At 34.0% G+C, this 17,485-nt stretch overlaps 1 protein-coding gene across 1 annotated transcript in view; it reads right to left on the bottom strand.

Annotated features, from left to right (window-relative positions):
• Window positions 1-17,265, bottom strand: part of Efhc1.2 (EF-hand domain containing 1.2) — a 161,738-nt gene extending 144,473 nt beyond the window's left edge. Inside the window, exons 1-3 of the mRNA XM_074176876.1 lie at window positions 17,112-17,265; window positions 16,869-17,045; window positions 1,761-1,911 (exon numbers count right to left, since the gene is read on the bottom strand). Of these exons, the coding sequence (XP_074032977.1) occupies window positions 1,761-1,911; window positions 16,869-17,045; window positions 17,112-17,168 (385 nt within the window). The 5' untranslated portion in view covers window positions 17,169-17,265. The remainder of the gene's footprint in view (window positions 1-1,760; window positions 1,912-16,868; window positions 17,046-17,111) is intronic.
• Window positions 17,266-17,485: the final 220 nt, after the last annotated feature.

Below are 17,485 nucleotides of genomic sequence, written 5' to 3'. Positions count from 1 at the left end.
GTCAATTTTCCTCAAGAATTTGACTGTATCAATAGTCTTTTCAGGTGATGTCTGATACCTTTCGATGATATAATTAAATTCATATGTCTATTTCTTGTACTAGGGCGGTATAAATCAATAAAAAACATCAAAGTACGAATTTTGTGTAGTATTGGTTACAAACAAATATCGTACGAAATGAAAGAGTCTGCAATCAGGGACGGATCCAAGTGGGCGGGAAGGGCACGCGCCCCAGGCGCCAATTTTTGAGGATCGTCAGAGACATCATCAAAATTAGTAACGACTCCACAACCAAAACATAAATTTCAATGTCAAGTTCAATTACCCAATAAACCAGAAAATTTGCGGATTATATATAATTCATTATAACATTGAAATCAACAGTTCGAAAATAACTTTTCAAAACTCTCAAAGGTGCGAACTCGTTTCCTCCTTTTCATAAAAGGGGATATATGCATCTCCACTCACAAGCGATTTCAGTGAAATTGGTGACACGTGTGAATCTTTTGTATTCGTGCCACGTGCCAATATAAGGATGTTTGCAGAATGCTGTATAATGTCCGCTGTAGGTAGACCCACTGTGATTTTAAAGTGCATATAGATTATAACGACAAGAAGTCACATTGTCTGCTGCATAATTGTTCATATATAATTCATCTGGAGAAAATTCGATGGCAACATTTAACTTGCCTAAATCTTTTTGTTAGAGAAAATCTTTTAAAATGAATGACTAAAATACGGGGAAACTCATGGATTGATAGAGACTTTGTGCATTTTCTTCTTTCCTTACAACTTGAACACGTCGGTTTTTCATGTCCATCCAAAGTTTCCTCTCTTGTAAAGAAATCCAAGCACTGTGATACCCTCAATTGGTCAGTTCTTTGTGGTATGAGGAGTGACAAATCCCAGAAAGGATCGAGGGTTACAGATGAGTGTCCACAATGTGTGCACTCTATCGTGGATTTCAATTGACCATTTGTGTATATCCATATCAAGAAACACTTGAACAGGACGGGAATATTCTCGCAGTATGATTTTCTGTTGGCAACTCTGTGTTTCGTTTATTGAAAGCCACATGTTTCATCTCAGTCAGTAATCAGAGTGGTAAACATGCGTTCCATTCAGATTATGATTGGGGGATTTATAAATGAATTAACACTAATTACAAGTATTATCATATCAAAAAAGGCATCAGGAGCTTCCAACAAGAAGAAAGCGAAGGCAAATCGGCAAGAGGCAGAGAAGTTCATTGTCATTATAGTTGCAAAATTACAATATAGCAGAATGTCATTCAGATTATAGATAGCACAACATGAAAATAAGGACTCACTTTTTTTTGGCATCTCAAGAAAATTTTGATCAGATTTCAATAATAATATTAAAGCCTACTATTTTCAATTGGGATCAATGTTTCCACCTGTAATTTCACCAATGAACTATTGAAAGCAACAAATGCTCTATATTCATATCATTATTTGGGCCTTGAGTTTATTTAAGGAATTCACTTGATATAATGTGAAATAAATACCTACTTGCCTATTCGAAATTCCAATGGAAGAGGAGCTCATGATAATATGCATTGAGAGAGAAATGTGACTTTTATTAAATTTATTGCATATATATTGTATTTCATATATATCTTCCTATCTCTCATATGTTATTTAACTTCATTTTGAACATTTATTTTTATCAACCTAGTTCATCAAATTCACGAATGGCATTGAGAGTTGTTTATACATTTTGAAAAGTTTACTGATTACCTTGTGCTACCCCACTATTTTCGACTCTTGGTTCAACTACTTGAATTGTTCCATCCTCTAGAAAAAAATAGATCTTCACCTTCCTGATCTGAAACGGAGATCCTCTCAGTTCTTGGAGAGTTTCTTGAAAAAAACCGTCGAAACATAGAATCTAAAGAGAAATGAGAAAACGGGTGTCATTTAATTTGAAAATATTGCTAGTACATGATTTTACTGTTACGACTTCAGCTTTGGAAGCTAATAATTCATATAGTTTTCCGTAATATTGAATCGATGTCCCGGCCAATTACAACCGCATATATATATATATATATATATATATATATATATATATATATATATATATATATACAGGGTGCTTGGTAGCTAGGTGCAAACCTTCAAGGGGATGTAGAACATATTCATACAAACATTTTCATTTTCTAGCGCGTTTTTCATTTTAAAGGGAACTTTTACGATTTTTAGTACAAAAACCCAAAATTGGTCAATTAAATGCTAATAACTTCGAATCTCAACAGAAATGTCCGGTTTTTTTAATTTATTTTAGTAGTCTTATGTGTCCCCAATCGTACTAAAGTAGTTTGAAGCACCATTGTGTCCAAAAAAGTTATGTACAGAGCATTTAAACTTCACAAAAAAAGAAAGAAAATAAAAAATCTGACCTTTGATGCCAATTAAAAAAATTAATAAAATACATACAGGTGTTCAGACACCTTTAAAAACATGTTTAGTTATTGCTCTTTCGTTTGAGGTATCATTTACCTAGCTAAGTCTTGAACTTTTTTAATTAGGGTACCTGAACCAGTTAAAGGTCGTAAATGTAGATATTTGAAAAATAAAAAAAAAATTAAATGAAATTCAGCTCAAAAACCTCTGAACGAAAATCCTAAAGCAATATACGATATTATTTTTAGACTTACATGGAATAATAAGGAACTCAGCCCAACTTGAAAGAAGAGAAAACTGAACAAAGGCCGGTGCCGGTGGCATTTTACAACAAAGAATTTGACCTTAAGCTAGTCATCAATTGGAATGCATTCTGTTATGATTTAGACCTCATGCTAGGGCCATAAACTTGCTTTTGAGTTTATCAATTTTTAGGTACTTGAGTTGAGTAATCATCTTGGACCCCTCGCCGGGTCGGTTTGGTTGGCCAAACAAGTTCTCTAGTCACTGCTTTGTCCTTTCGAGCTGCGAGTAGAAGTTGGTTTTGTGTTCCCCATTTTTGTAATTCACCGTGTTCAGTTGTAACCTTTCTCTCCTGCAGGTGTTGTTTATTTTGGACTATCGAACTTTTTGTTGTGTGTGCTGCCATGGCTGAGTTTACGAGTCATGAACAAGCCGATATAATTTTTATGTATGGCAGAGCTGATGGTAACGCATCTCTGGCACGACGTTTGTACCAAGAACGTTACCCGAACCGTAGGTAAATTAATTTCTAATTGTAGCGGTAGTTAAATTTTGCCATTTTCACCTTCGAAAGACGTTGAAAATAAGTTATTTTATTGCAGGGTGCCTAACGCCCGTGTGTTTTCCAACACATATCGTAGGCTGTCTGAATCTGGTATTCATCATGCTGAACCTGCAGTAAATCCAGGAAGACATAATGTCAATGTTGAGGAGCAAATTCTCGCAGCCTTCGAAGAGGATCCTACCACCAGCATCAGAGTTGTAGCGAGAGATTTAAACCTTTAGATATGGAAAGTGTGGAGTACGATGCACAACGAAAAGAAATATCCGTTTCACGGCACGGGTGTGCAAGGCTTGGAGGAAACGGTTCTGCCGTTTTTTGCTAAACGCAGATATTGACGACGCGTGGTTCTTAAAGTCCATCCTCTGGACTGACGAATCGAAGTTCTCCAGGGAAGGAATTACTAATTTCCACAACCTTCATGAATGGGCTGATAAGGACAACAATCCAAATTGGAAAAAACAGGTAAATAAATGATTTTTATTATTATTATTATTATATTACCCATGTTCAACATGTGTTTAATTACCTAAATTAACTAATTTTATTGCATTTTTGTTTCAGATTTCTTTCCAAAGACAATTTTCAATAAATGTGTGGGCAGGGGTCATCGGACGCACATTGGTTGGCCCACACCTGACAATTTGAATGGACAAAATTACCTCGAATTCATGATAAATGACTTGCCAATGTTACTCTATGATGCCGAAGTGCCAATATTGGATCGGGAGAGACGGACCCATCCCCTGGCCTGCCAGATCGCCCGACCTGACTCCGTTGGATTTTTTTGTGTGGGATCGGGTGAAAGAACTCGTATAACAGAAATCACCACGAGAGAAGAATTACTTCAGCGAATAGAGGCAGCGTTTGAAATTATGAAACAGGAAATGCAAATGAAAGTAACCACAACTGAAGTACGAAATCGTTGTAGAAAGTGTGGAGGACATTTTGAACACCAACAATAAATTTTTACAATACAAAACATTTTTTTCTTCAATTCCACAAAAAACCATATTTACGACCTTTAACTGGTTCAGGTACCCTAATTAAAAAAGTTTAAGACTTAGCTAGGTAAATGATACCACAAACGAAAGAGCAATAACTAAGCATGTTTTCAAAGGTGTCTGAACACCTGTATGTATTTTATTTATTTTTTTAATTGGCATCAAAGGTCAGATTTTTTATTTTCTTTCTTTTTTTGTAAAGTTTGAATGTTCTGTACATAACTTTTTTGGACACTATGGTGCTTCAAACTACTTTAGTACGATTGGGGACACATAAGACTACTAAAATAAATTCAAAAAACCGGACATTTCTGTTAAGATTCGAAGTTATTAGCATTTAATTGACCAATTTTGGGTTGGTGTACTAAAAATCGTAAAACTTCCCTTAAAAATCAAAAACGCGCTAGAAAATGAAAATGTTTGTATGAATATGTTCTACATGGGCTAGTGTATCACCCCCTTGAAGGTTTGCACCCAGCTAACAAATACCCTATATACAGGCTGATTCACGGTGGATGGCACATTAGACGTTTCTGGTGAACCAGACAACGGATGACTTTGAAAATTTAATGGAGGGCATATTCGGAGATTCTCTAGTCAACTAAAATATTTTCGACAATGCGGTGTTGCCGCTTCTATTAGAAAGCAGTAGCAACTTTGATTTTTCAAATGGAACACTCTGTATATAATATTATTTTTGGAATCTCCAACAATTGCCCGACAACTTTTCTTGATATTTCCCTATACCTATCTGTTACCGTTTTCGAAATAAAAATTAATTTCAATTTTTTTCTTCGAAAATCATGACTTCTAAAAATGCCGATATCTTTTAGTTAAGAAGTACTATGATATCGAAATTTGGTTTGGAGTTAGGTGATACTTGGACACTTCCCACACGTCAGCCTAATCTCCGTTACTTCAATACAGGGTGGTAAAAAAGTACAGTTTTTTCGTTTGCTTGAAAAAGTTGCTGAAATTTGATTATTTTAAATGGAACACCCTGTATATTATTGAAAATTCGGAAAGCTGCTGAAATTTGCTTCCTTTCTATGTATCATATCTATACCTAACTAGTCAAGTTTCGGACTTATGAACATTTATTTGTGAAAATGTCCCTTCAGAATGGTATTTCCATTCGGTATTTGGTAAACAGGCCATGATTACTATTTGACAGTAGCGTTGTGACATTCTCCTAATAATATCGACATTTTCGTCACTTTAGAAGTTGCAAATACCTTCAAAACGATGAAACAAAACTATTCAAACGAAGTTCTTATGAATTTGTTTATTATTTTTGGACAGTGTGACAAAATTATCAGCAGAACATGTAGAAAGTTCAATGAAATGTATACGAATTCAGAACAATTTCAATGCATTTGGATCAACTTTAAAAGCACCAAGAAACTTGCCTCGACCCGTAACTTTCGAAGACACCCAGATTAATGTCTTAGCATATTTTCACGCATTTCCCGAGTCATCGATAAGAAGTGCTGAAGAAAATTTGGGTATAAAATATTCATCGGTTCAAAGAATCTTGCGAAGACATAAAATGCATGATTGTAAATTCACCAAAATTCAAGCAATGAAGCCTCAAGATCCTCAACAGAGAGTAGAATTTTGTGAAATGTTGTTGACACGCATTCAAGAAGATCCACTTTTTTTAAATAAAATTATTTGGACTGATGAATCGAAATTTTCTAGAGAAGGGATTTTCAATAGAAAAAATCGTCATTATTGGTCCAGTGAAAATCCTCACGTCACAAAAGAAGCCGGAATTCAAGAAAAATTTAGTTTTATTGGCTTCTGCATGTTGATGGACAACAAATTGAGGTACGTGATATACGAGGAGTCATTAACATCCAGAAGCTACCTGAATATTTTGGAGAATACTGTAGACAGTTTCGTGGATAATCTGCCATTCGAAGATTATCGAAACTGTTGGTACCAACTGGACGGAGCTCCTGCACATTGCACAAGAGAAGTGAGCGCAGAACTGGATAGACTATTTGACGATCGGTGGATGAGGCGCTTGGGACCATGGAATTGGCCAGCGAGATCACCCGATCTTAATCCATTAGATTTTTATTTGTGGGGAATGTTTAAAGAAAAAGTTTACAAAATACCCGTGCGTTCGAGAGATGAATTGTTAGAAAGGATTGCCCAAACATTTGAAGATTTGGATCCCAATGAAATCAGATCTGCCACCACGAAAGCAGTCAACACCCGCATTTTAAAGTGCTTGGAAGTGAACGGCCAGCGATTCGAACATATTTTGAAATATTCCACATGATTGTTTTACTTTTTTATAATTATTCATATCAATATTTCCAATTTCAAGTTTCTTGGTGCTTTTTTAAAGTTTATCCAAACATATTGAAATTGTCCTGAATTCTTATAAATTTCTTGAGGTTCATTGGCGGTAGATTCGGATACATTTCATTGAACTTTCTACATGTTCTGCTGATAATTTTGTCACACTGTCCAAAAATAATAAACAAATTCATAAGAACTTTGTTTGAATAGTTTTGTTCCATCGTTTTGAAGGTATTTGCAACTTCTGAAGTGACGAAAATGTCGATATCATTAGGAGAATGTCACAACGCTACTGTCAAATAGTAATTATGGCCTGCTTACCAAATACCGAATGGAAATACCATTCTGAAGGGACATTTTCACAAATAAATGTTCATATGTCCGAAACTTGACTAGTTAGGTATAGGTATGATATACATAGAAAGAAAGCAAATTTCAGCAGCTTCACGAATTCTCAATAATATACAGGGTGTTCCATTTAAAATAATCAAATTTCAGCAACTTTTTCAAGCAAACGAAAAAACTGTATTTTTTTACCACCCTGTATTAAAGTAACGGAGATTAGGCTGACGTGTGGGAAGTGTCCAAGTATCACCTAACTCCAAACCAAATTTCGATATCATAATACTTCTTAACTAAAAGATATCGGCATTTTTAGAAGTCATGATTTTCGAAGAAAAAAATTGAAATTAATTTTCATTTCGAAAACGGTAACAGATAGGTATAGGGAAATATCAAGAAAAGTTGTCGGGCAATTGTTGAAGATTTCAAAAATAATATTATATACAGAGTGTTCCATTTGAAAAATCAAAGTTGCTACTGCTTTATAATAGAAGCGGCAACACCGCATTGTCGAAAATATTTTAGTTGGCTAAAGAATGTCCGAATATGCCCTCCATTGAATTTTCAAAGTGATCCGTTGTCTGGTTCACCAGAAACGTCTAATGTGCCATCCACCGTGAATCAGCCTGTATATATATATATATATATATATATATATATATATATATATATATATATATATATATATATATATATATACCGGGTGTCCCACATTTTATGTGACACGCAATATCTGGTTTGTTGAAGGAGATACACAAAAATGTTCCATACAAAAGTTTTAGGAGTTCATGAGAGCTATATTTTGATATAATTTTTAAATAGACAGGGTGTTTGGTGTAGGTGCTACAGACCAAAATTCCATTTTTTTAAATAGAACGCCCTGTATATCATTACATATTCAGATGCTACGTTAAATTCTGATATCATTTCATGTTTGGTTTTTGAAATTCGGTTACGGCGTTGTTGAGTTATTGCACTTTTCCTTTAATATAAAGTTTCAAAAAAACTTATTTACTCGTACACGAATCCAGTCTATATCTTTTATTGAATTGAACTAGACTACTACTGAATACAAACCATTATTCTCACCTCTACGATACGATATCGATATCAGTTGAATATAATATTGAAATTCTTGAGAATGTGACTAACTTGAGAGTGAATTGCTTTATATTGCACAATTTCATCAAGTAGCTTATGCTTGTTGATGCCATAGTAACAAATGTTGTTGAATTGTATCTACTTGTCAGTTCGATTCAGTAATTCTTTGCAAAACAGTAACTGTGTTCTTTGTGCGTAAACTCCAGTATGCCTTTCGCGTTTAGTCCAAGTGATTGCATTGATATGTTATTAATTTTTGGGGAATGTCAGAAAAACTGCCGTCAAGCACAACGTCTATACCAAGAACGTTTTCCAGACAGACCCATTCCGTCACGAATGACTTTTTCGAGAGTTGTAGAAAAATTGCGAACTGGGTCATTTCCTTCTACTATAAAGCATCGTCATCATACGAGATCTGTTAGAACTGAAGATTTAGAGATCAATGTGTTGGCTTATATTATTATTCATCCACATGTTTCTATCCGTACTCTTGCAGAAGAAGTCGGTGTGAGTAAATCTAATGTACAGAGAATTCTGAAAGAAAATAAATACCACCCATTCAAAATTCAGTTGGTACAAGGTTTGAAACCCACGGACTTTGAACGACGACTTGAATTCATTGCTTGTATTCAGGTAATATTACATGAAAGTTCTAACATATTCAGTCAAATTTTGTGGAGCGATGAATCGCGATTCCACAATAATGGAGTTGTGAATCGACATAACAGTCACTATTGGTCTCAAGAAAATCCCCACTGGGTCCGCGAAAGTAATTTTCAAACTACTTGGGGTATTAATGTATGGTGTGGATTGTTCAATGGCCGCATCATAGGACCTTACTTTTTCAATGAAAATCTCAATGGATTGCGATATTTATATTTTCTAGAAAATGATTTGATCCAGTTGATGGAAGATATTCCCATAGCAGAACGACAAGGAATTTGGTGGCAACAAGATGGTGCTCCTCCTCACAATTCACAGGTTGTTACTGAATATCTGGATAGAACGTACCCAAATAGATGGATTGGTAATAAGGGTCCAATTCGGTGGCCGGCTCGTTCCCCAGATTTATCACCGCTTGATTTTTCCCTATGGGGTTATTTAAAAGATATTGTTTTCACTACTCCCCCTTTGAATGTGGATGATCTGAAAATGGAAATTCGACTAGCGTGCAGTGATATTACGCCTGATATTATAAGAGCGACTTGTACGAGAGAAGTGATTCGACGTTTCGAAACCTGTATAATATCTAATGGGCATCACTTTGAACAATTTTTATGACTTATTTCTAGGTACCTACCATTCTTATGAAATGATTTATCAAGTTATATTATTTACATTGTTATTGATTAAAGATTTGTTTTCGAATACACCTCTTTCAATTTCGCAATTGTTTCATACTCAAAATGATTCCTGACTGAATTCCACAACTCAAAATTGAAACCATTACTTCGAACACCCAAAATTTTGACTAATTTTCATGTGATTTGATGCAGAGAGAATAATTGTATGAGATATTTTTAAAAATAATAGTCGTTCTCAAGACTTTACATTTTAAGCAATAACTCAACAACGCCGTAACCGAATTTCAAAAACCAAACATGAAATGATATCAGAATTTAACGTAGCATCTGAATATGTAATGATATACAGGGCGTTCTATTTTAAAAAATGGAATTTTGGTCTGTAGCACCTACACCAAACACCCTGTATATTTAAAAATTATATCAAAAAATATAGCTCTCATGAACTCCTAAAACTTTTTTTCCTAAAAGTCTTCGTAACCAAGTTACGGGCCCTCGAAGTTACAAAATGAAAAATGTTTTTCTTTGATAACTTTTCAAGTGAATATTCAAAATCATCCAAATTTTGGTAATTGACTAAACAAATGAATTTCGTCGATGAGCTTTCATGCAGGAGTCAGTTGTTTTGCTACAAAGTCAGGAACGGACTACCCCCGATGGTCCACACCCCAAAACTTTGAAATGACAGATATTTTTCAATATTTTTCAACAAAATAAGGTAACTTGGACAATTTTATGAATAAAAGTACTCGTGTGGAAAGTCGATCGGAGCAACGAGTCTTGATAAAAATGTAGTTCTACTCGACGACATCAAACCCGCTCGTCCACCATTATTTGAAATGAATAATTATCAAAGCAGAAATAATAATGATAACGTTAATTCAACAACATTTATAACAGGAATAATACAAAGTATGCTAAAATGAAGTCGTAAACAAAAAGTACAGTACCTATATGGAAGTTTAAGTCACAATTGTGATAGCAGATATTTTTTCAAAAGAAATATCAAGTTCTGTAGATTCGTGGTGTTTTTAAACTAACAAGCTACTCTACTATGAAATATTGAATTCATTCCATATTTTGTATGTACATAATACGTGTGGAATAATCACGTTTCGTGTTGATCAGTTATCTGAATCTCATGAAACTCAACATTCGAATGTTTCAAATTTTTCTTCACAGCTAAACTGTTGAGGAGTTTCACTGATAATTATAATTTTATGGGAGAAATTCTTTAACACGAATCTAAATTTAGCTGAAAAAACGCACATCGGAAAAAATATTTACTATACTAATAAAAAGCAAACGAATGAACTACAAAAACGGCTGCACATGATCAGGTGAAAAATATCCAGGGAATAATTATGTTCCATTTCTTTCACAGATGTTGACAAAAAAACCTTTTAGAAAGTTTTGATAAAAAATGAGAAACTGGAATGCGATTTTGTTTTGTTGAGTGGTGCGTTGTCATATGACTATCATTGTATTGTCAATATTCTATAGGATATTTTGAATTTTTTTGATATGGCCGAACAGTTTACATTCAATGAATATGCAGATATGCATGTATTTTATGGACGAGCATTTTGTAATGCTGCAGAAGCTCGTCGTCTGTATTCCGAGCATTTTCCCAATCGAACGGTACCGTCAAGAGAAACATTCGAGCGTGTCGATCGCAGCTTGAGGGAGACAGGTATGTAATAATTGATAATTAATTTGAGCACGTTGTTTTATTTCGATATTATTGTAGGTACAGTTTTGCCAAAACGAGGTGGTGAGGGCGCTCCTAGGACTGTACGTACCGTTGTATTGGAGGAAAATATTTTGGAAGCCGTCGCTGATGATCCTTCAATGAGCATCAGAAATCTATCAGAACAGTTCCATACATCCAAGTCCACTATTCATAGAATAATTAGGGAACAACTGCTCCACCCATTTCACATCCAGAAGGTACATGCCATGACACCTCAAGATCTTCCAGCACGACTGGAATATGCCAATTGGTTTTATTCACTGATGAAGCAGGTTTCAGTAGAGATGGAGTTATCAACTCTCATAATCTCCATATATGGGCCGAAGAAAATCCCCATGGGATATTGCAAACCAAACACCAACGAAAATTCAACGTGAATGTTTGGGCTGGTATCATAGGAAACCATCTTATAGGACCATTCGTTCTACAGGACCGATTGAATGGAGAACGTTATTTGGAGTTCATTCAGAACGATTTGAATGGACTTTTGGAACATGTTCCATTGCAAACCCGAAGAGATAAGTGGTTTATGCATGATGGCGCTCCTCCTCATTTTAGTTTGATTGTGCGTGACCATCTGAACCATATTTTCCACAATAGATGGATTGGTAGAGGTGGGCCATATTCATGGCCATCGCGGTCTCCGGATTTAAATCCATTGGATTTCTTTCTGTGGGGGCATCTAAAAAGCCTTGTTTACGCTACACCTATTCACACAAGAGATGCATTGTTGAATAGAATAACATTACATTGTGAAGCCATACGAAACTACCCTGGAATGCTATTTCAAGTACAGAGAGGGTGTCTTCGCAGACTAAGAAAATGTATAGAGAGAGAAGGTGGTCATATCGAGCAGTTTCTGTAGCGGATTTTTCATTTCTGTTTGCTCTTGAGGCTCTTGAGTTTCGTTAGTTAAACGTGTTTGCATTATAAAAATTCGTTATGAACATTTTACCTATCATTTCCATTTTCCTTAAAAACTAATATTTTCGAATAATGGTAGACATCTCAGGATGAATGTTGTTGAATTAACGTTATCATTATTATTTCTGCTTTGATAATTATTCATTTCAAATAATGGTGGACGAGCGGGTTTGATGTCGTCGAGTGAAACTACATTTTTATCAAGACTCGTTGCTCCGATCGACTTTCCACACGAGTACTTTTATTCATAAAATTGTCCAAGTAACCTTAATTTGTTGAAAAATAACTGACTCCTGCATGAAAGCTCATCGAAGGAATTCATTTGTTTAGTCAATTACCAAAATTTGGATGATTTTGAATATTCACTTGAAAAGTTATCAAAGAAAAACATTTTTCATTTTGTAACTTCGAGGGCCCGTTACTTGGTAACGAAGGATTTTAGGAAAAAAGTTATATGAAGTACTGGTGATATTTTGACCCCATCTATACATTCCCGAGAGGAAAATAGGAAGTCCAGAGACACCCTGTATATATACATATATATACAAATAGAGATTTTATCGAGTGTGTATGATATAAATCAAAAATGAAAAATTCGTCGATACAACACTCCAAACAGGGGGGCAAACCGCGGACACGTGTTTCTGGATATTGGCCTCATCAGCGCGGTGCAGCCAACGTGGTCGTGTTAGATGTAGCCTGGGAATTCTAGGTCTTCTAACTGGAACTACAAATGTGCGGTTGGCTCCTGTTGTTGACTCCGTGCGTTTGTGTTGTTTCCTGCTTTCGGCAAACAAGTGTTGCCCATCTTCACACTTGGCTGCACCGCGCTGATGAGGCCAATAGCCAGAAACACGTGTCCGCGGTTTGCCCCCCTGTTTGGAGTGTTGTATCCACGAATTTTTCATTTTTGGTATATATATATATATATATATATATATATATATATATATATATATATATTATATATATATATATATATATATATATATATATATATATATATATATATATATATATATATACAGGGTGTTCCTTAAACACATGCTAATATTCAAGGAGGTAATTCTTAGACTCATTTTAAGGAAAAAACGTCCAATGGACGTATGTCCTAAACGCCTTAAAAAATCTGATGCGGTATCGTGCATCGACTTAAAGCAAACTAAGAGATCAGATTTATTGCAAAATAATTGAGGATCTAAAAGGTATTTGTTTGTTGTCAGATGCACTGTTCTCAATTAAAATTACGTCATAACGCAGCACCGCTTAATAATTTTTAAAACATAAATTCAGTTATCCTGGAATAAATGACGTGTAGCAGAATTTATTTACTGCACCTCTTGGAAATATGGAGTTTGTCGATATGTGATTTCTTTTAAAGTTTAAAGTAGAAAAAACAGCGTACCCACCATAGCAATAAAAAACGAATTCTCTGTATGTACAAACGTCAGTAGCTAATATTGATGTTGGTTTAAAGTAAGTTGTTGGTGTTAAAAACTGTTACAGCGCGTTTTGATTGATTTTGAAGTGGTATTGAAGTTATTTTGGTAGTCCGCTGTTTTTCTGGATATCAGTAAATATGGTAAATTATACGAATGCAGGAATGGCGCAAATGCATTACGTATATGGCCTTGCTGATGGTAATGCAACAGAAGCCAGGCGCATTTATCAGGAAAGATATCCTAATCGTGCCTTATCAGATAGCTGAACTTTTTCAAATATTCATCGTCGACTTGGGAAAACTGGTAGTTTCAAGAAAGGGACTCCGGAAGGTAGACCTCGGGTAGTAAGAACTCCTGAAATTGAGGAAGCGGTGCTGCAAGAAATTGAGGAACATCCTGAGACAAGTACGAGAAAGATCGCTAGAACTCTGGATATTTGTCATCAAATTTTTTGGCGTATTTTGGTTTATTTTTTGTTATACCCATACCATATTTCAAGAGTGCAGGCATTACTCCCCAGAGATTTTCCACAGCGTGTGAACTTCAGTCAGTGATATCTACAAAGTATTGCACTAAATCCGCAGTTTGAGACACAAATTTTGTTCACAGACGAAGCAAATTTTTCTCGGAATGCCATTCAAAATTTCCATAACAATCATGTGTGGGCTGAAGAAAATCCCCATGCAATAACCGAAACCCATTTCCAACACCAATTTTGGGTAAATGTATGGGCAGGAATTATAGGTGATCATCTAATAAGCCCATTTTTTCTACCAGGACGCCTTGATGGTCGTTCTTATTTACACTTTCTCGAAGAAGACTTACCTGGGTTATTGGAAGATGTGCCACTTGCGTTAAGGAATCGAATATGGTACATGCACGATGGCGCCCCTGCTCATTTCAGTGTAATTGTCCGAAACCATTTAAATACAGTTTATCCTAAACGTTGGATTGGTCGCGGAGGACCTCAGCAATGGCCAGCAAGATCCCCCGATCTCAACAGTTTAGATTTTTTTTTATGGGGTCACCTTGAAACTCTTGTGTATAAAACTCCCGTTAATACTTTAGAAGATTTAAGAGAGCGAATAGTTGCCTCGTGTGAAACTATACGAAATACGCCGGGAATATTTGAACGGGTGCGTAATTCCATGCGTAGAAGGGCGGAAGCATGCATACTAAGTGCAGGTGGCCACTTCCAACAATTTTTATAATCAGTTTTGGTATTATTACTAATTAACAAATTTGTGCTATTCGTTTAGACTTACTGTCACAAAATAAAATAAAACTTGTTTTTGTGAAAATTTATGTTTTTGCAGATTATGTTTTCAAATATTATTAGGGAATTGGTAATGCGTTATGAAGCAATTTTCAGATTCTCATTCATTTCAGATCATTCATTTCAGAATTGATCTGATTTCTTAATTTGCTTTTTGTCGATTTTTATTTTTTTGAGTGAAAATCATGCGTCTGACAAAGAAATACCAAGAAATCAAATTTTCTCGAAAATAAATGAGGATTTTAAAAATGATTTCATTTTGAAAAGAAAGCATTGGCGTAGTACTTTTTCCCCAAAAATATTCAATGCGAAACCCGTAGGGATGCCACTGTTTGAAAAAATACAAATTTGTGTACATCAGAAAATGCACCTTGAGGCATGGAACATATGTACCAAATATGCCAGAAATGTCTACAAAATCATCTCATTTATTATTAAAAAACTGATTATTTTTGAAAACTTTGCTACCCTGTATCTCAAAAGTTAAGGAGTTTTAGAACATACGCCCATAGAAATTTTTTTTTCTTAAAATGGGTCTGAGAATTACCTCCTTAAATATTAGCATGTGCTTGAGGAACACCCTGTATATATATATATATATATATATATATATATATATATATATATATATATATATATATATATATATATATATATAAAATCTAGAAAGGTTAATGCAGTCAAGCTGCTGGAAAATAATTCCATGAAAATCTTTCTTACTTTTTGATCATTCCCATATTGATTTCAATTTATGAGCCACCGGTAGACAGCTGTTTCAGCCTATCGGGCATCGTCAGTATCGGCAGGCGGTCCTCGATAGTACTCAACTATATATATATATATATATATATATATATATATATATATATATATATATATATATATATATATATATATATATTCCTATCCGTGAAACTCAACAACATTTAAGTAGTAGGTAGTAGAGAGTTTATGGACACGTAACGAATACCGTTTCACCAGTATAGTAAGATGTGAGTTGAGCAAGGTCAACAAAACTTCTGAACACGTAACAGCACACCTAGATAATGACAAATGAGATTTTGTCACATACACGGATCAAATACCCGGAAAATCAGTTCAGCATATTCCTATCCTATCCTATCTAATGCATTAGACCACCGAATGAACTATACTAGTGCTAGTATTTCAGAAATTGAACAAAATTCCTACAAACGTTGCGTTGTTTTCTAGAAATGATACATATAAATGAAGAATTAGAATCCATGAATAAAAAAACTGACTCAAATAATCTCAGTCAAATTTATACTCATTTATTCAAATTAGATAATGATAGTCGAAGAAGAAATAGTAATGCTGATTCATCCAGTATGTAATTGATTGTAAAACAAATTAATAATTTTATGTTATCAACAAATAATTGTCATTTATTGATTCATGTCAAAATTAACTTTCAAATTATTTTTCGTTCGATTTGCTGCTAATTTTTTATATTTATCCCATGTTGAGTAGGTTATATCTGTAACGTTCAAATACATATATTTTTACAATCATCTTTTCAGTTGTTCTGAAGAAGTGAATATACATTTTCGGAAGCTTGACAAACTAGCAAAGAGTTTTCATCCTTGACCTTGACTGCAACCTCAAGATATTAGAAAAAAAAGTTCACTAGTGGTTACATGACATTGTATATATATATATATATATATATATATATATATATATATATATATATATATATATATATATATATATATATATATATAATGAGATGAAATAAATGAATAAATATATATATATATATATATATATATATATATATATATATATATATATATATATATATATATATATAATGAGATGAAATAAATGAATAAATATATATATATATATATATATATATATATATATATATATATATATATATATATATATATATATATATATATATATATATATATATTTTTGAAACTAAACTTTGAAACTAAACTTGTGGGTGAGGACTAAGGAACAATAAAAATTTATGTTTTATCGTGCAACTCTATCACGTTCTCCATAGCAAGAATTAATCGAACGTTGGTTGTTGAAAATATATCCTCTTTTAACTCTAATCTCATTCACATGTTACCCGTTTGAATGTTTATATGAATTCAAAGTGCTTGTGGCCAATCTCATCCATCCTTCCTTCAAGAAACTCACCTGTTTATCAAATGCTATCCATCCAGGTATTTCTATAGATTCTCCTCGAGGATAAATTGATGGATATTTATCAGACAAAGGACCAAACATATTGGGTTTGACCTTATCCACCAATGCCATATTTCCTTTCCCTATGAAATCAAATTTTGGATCCATATTGAATTTTGTTCTTCCAATCTGTGCGGAGAAATAGAAGATATAACGAAGGACTGATAAAAACCTGCATATTCATTTTGTACTTACATTTGGATTGAATGTATATCCAGGTAAAAATGGTAAGTCCGGGCATCTTGAACTCATTTTTCTAGATATTTCTTTATTGAAATATTTAAAGTCCTCAGTTTTATTAGCTCAAAATTATGAAGTTACACTTTATCAATTATGAAGTAAACGTTTCCATGGTTTCAAATATGGAGTTGTCATGCATAAAAAATCGATATCCGAATGTGATATATTGTAAATAGGTTCTTGCCAAAGGGTGGAAAAGTTAATTTTTTTTATATTTCATATACAAGAAGTTTGAAATCTTTTCATGTCTATATGATTAGAAGTGCTTTTAATTAACATATGACTTTCTTCCTTAACGAATTCATCAACTTTGCATTCTGGATCAGTTA

Source organism: Leptinotarsa decemlineata, unplaced genomic scaffold, assembly GCF_025532065.1.
Source record: "Leptinotarsa decemlineata unplaced genomic scaffold, Ldec_3_MD MMD2_P_RNA_scaffold_14, whole genome shotgun sequence".
In the NCBI taxonomy this organism is placed as follows: domain Eukaryota; kingdom Metazoa; phylum Arthropoda; class Insecta; order Coleoptera; family Chrysomelidae; genus Leptinotarsa; species Leptinotarsa decemlineata.
This window is presented reverse-complemented; position numbering and strand designations above follow the sequence as displayed.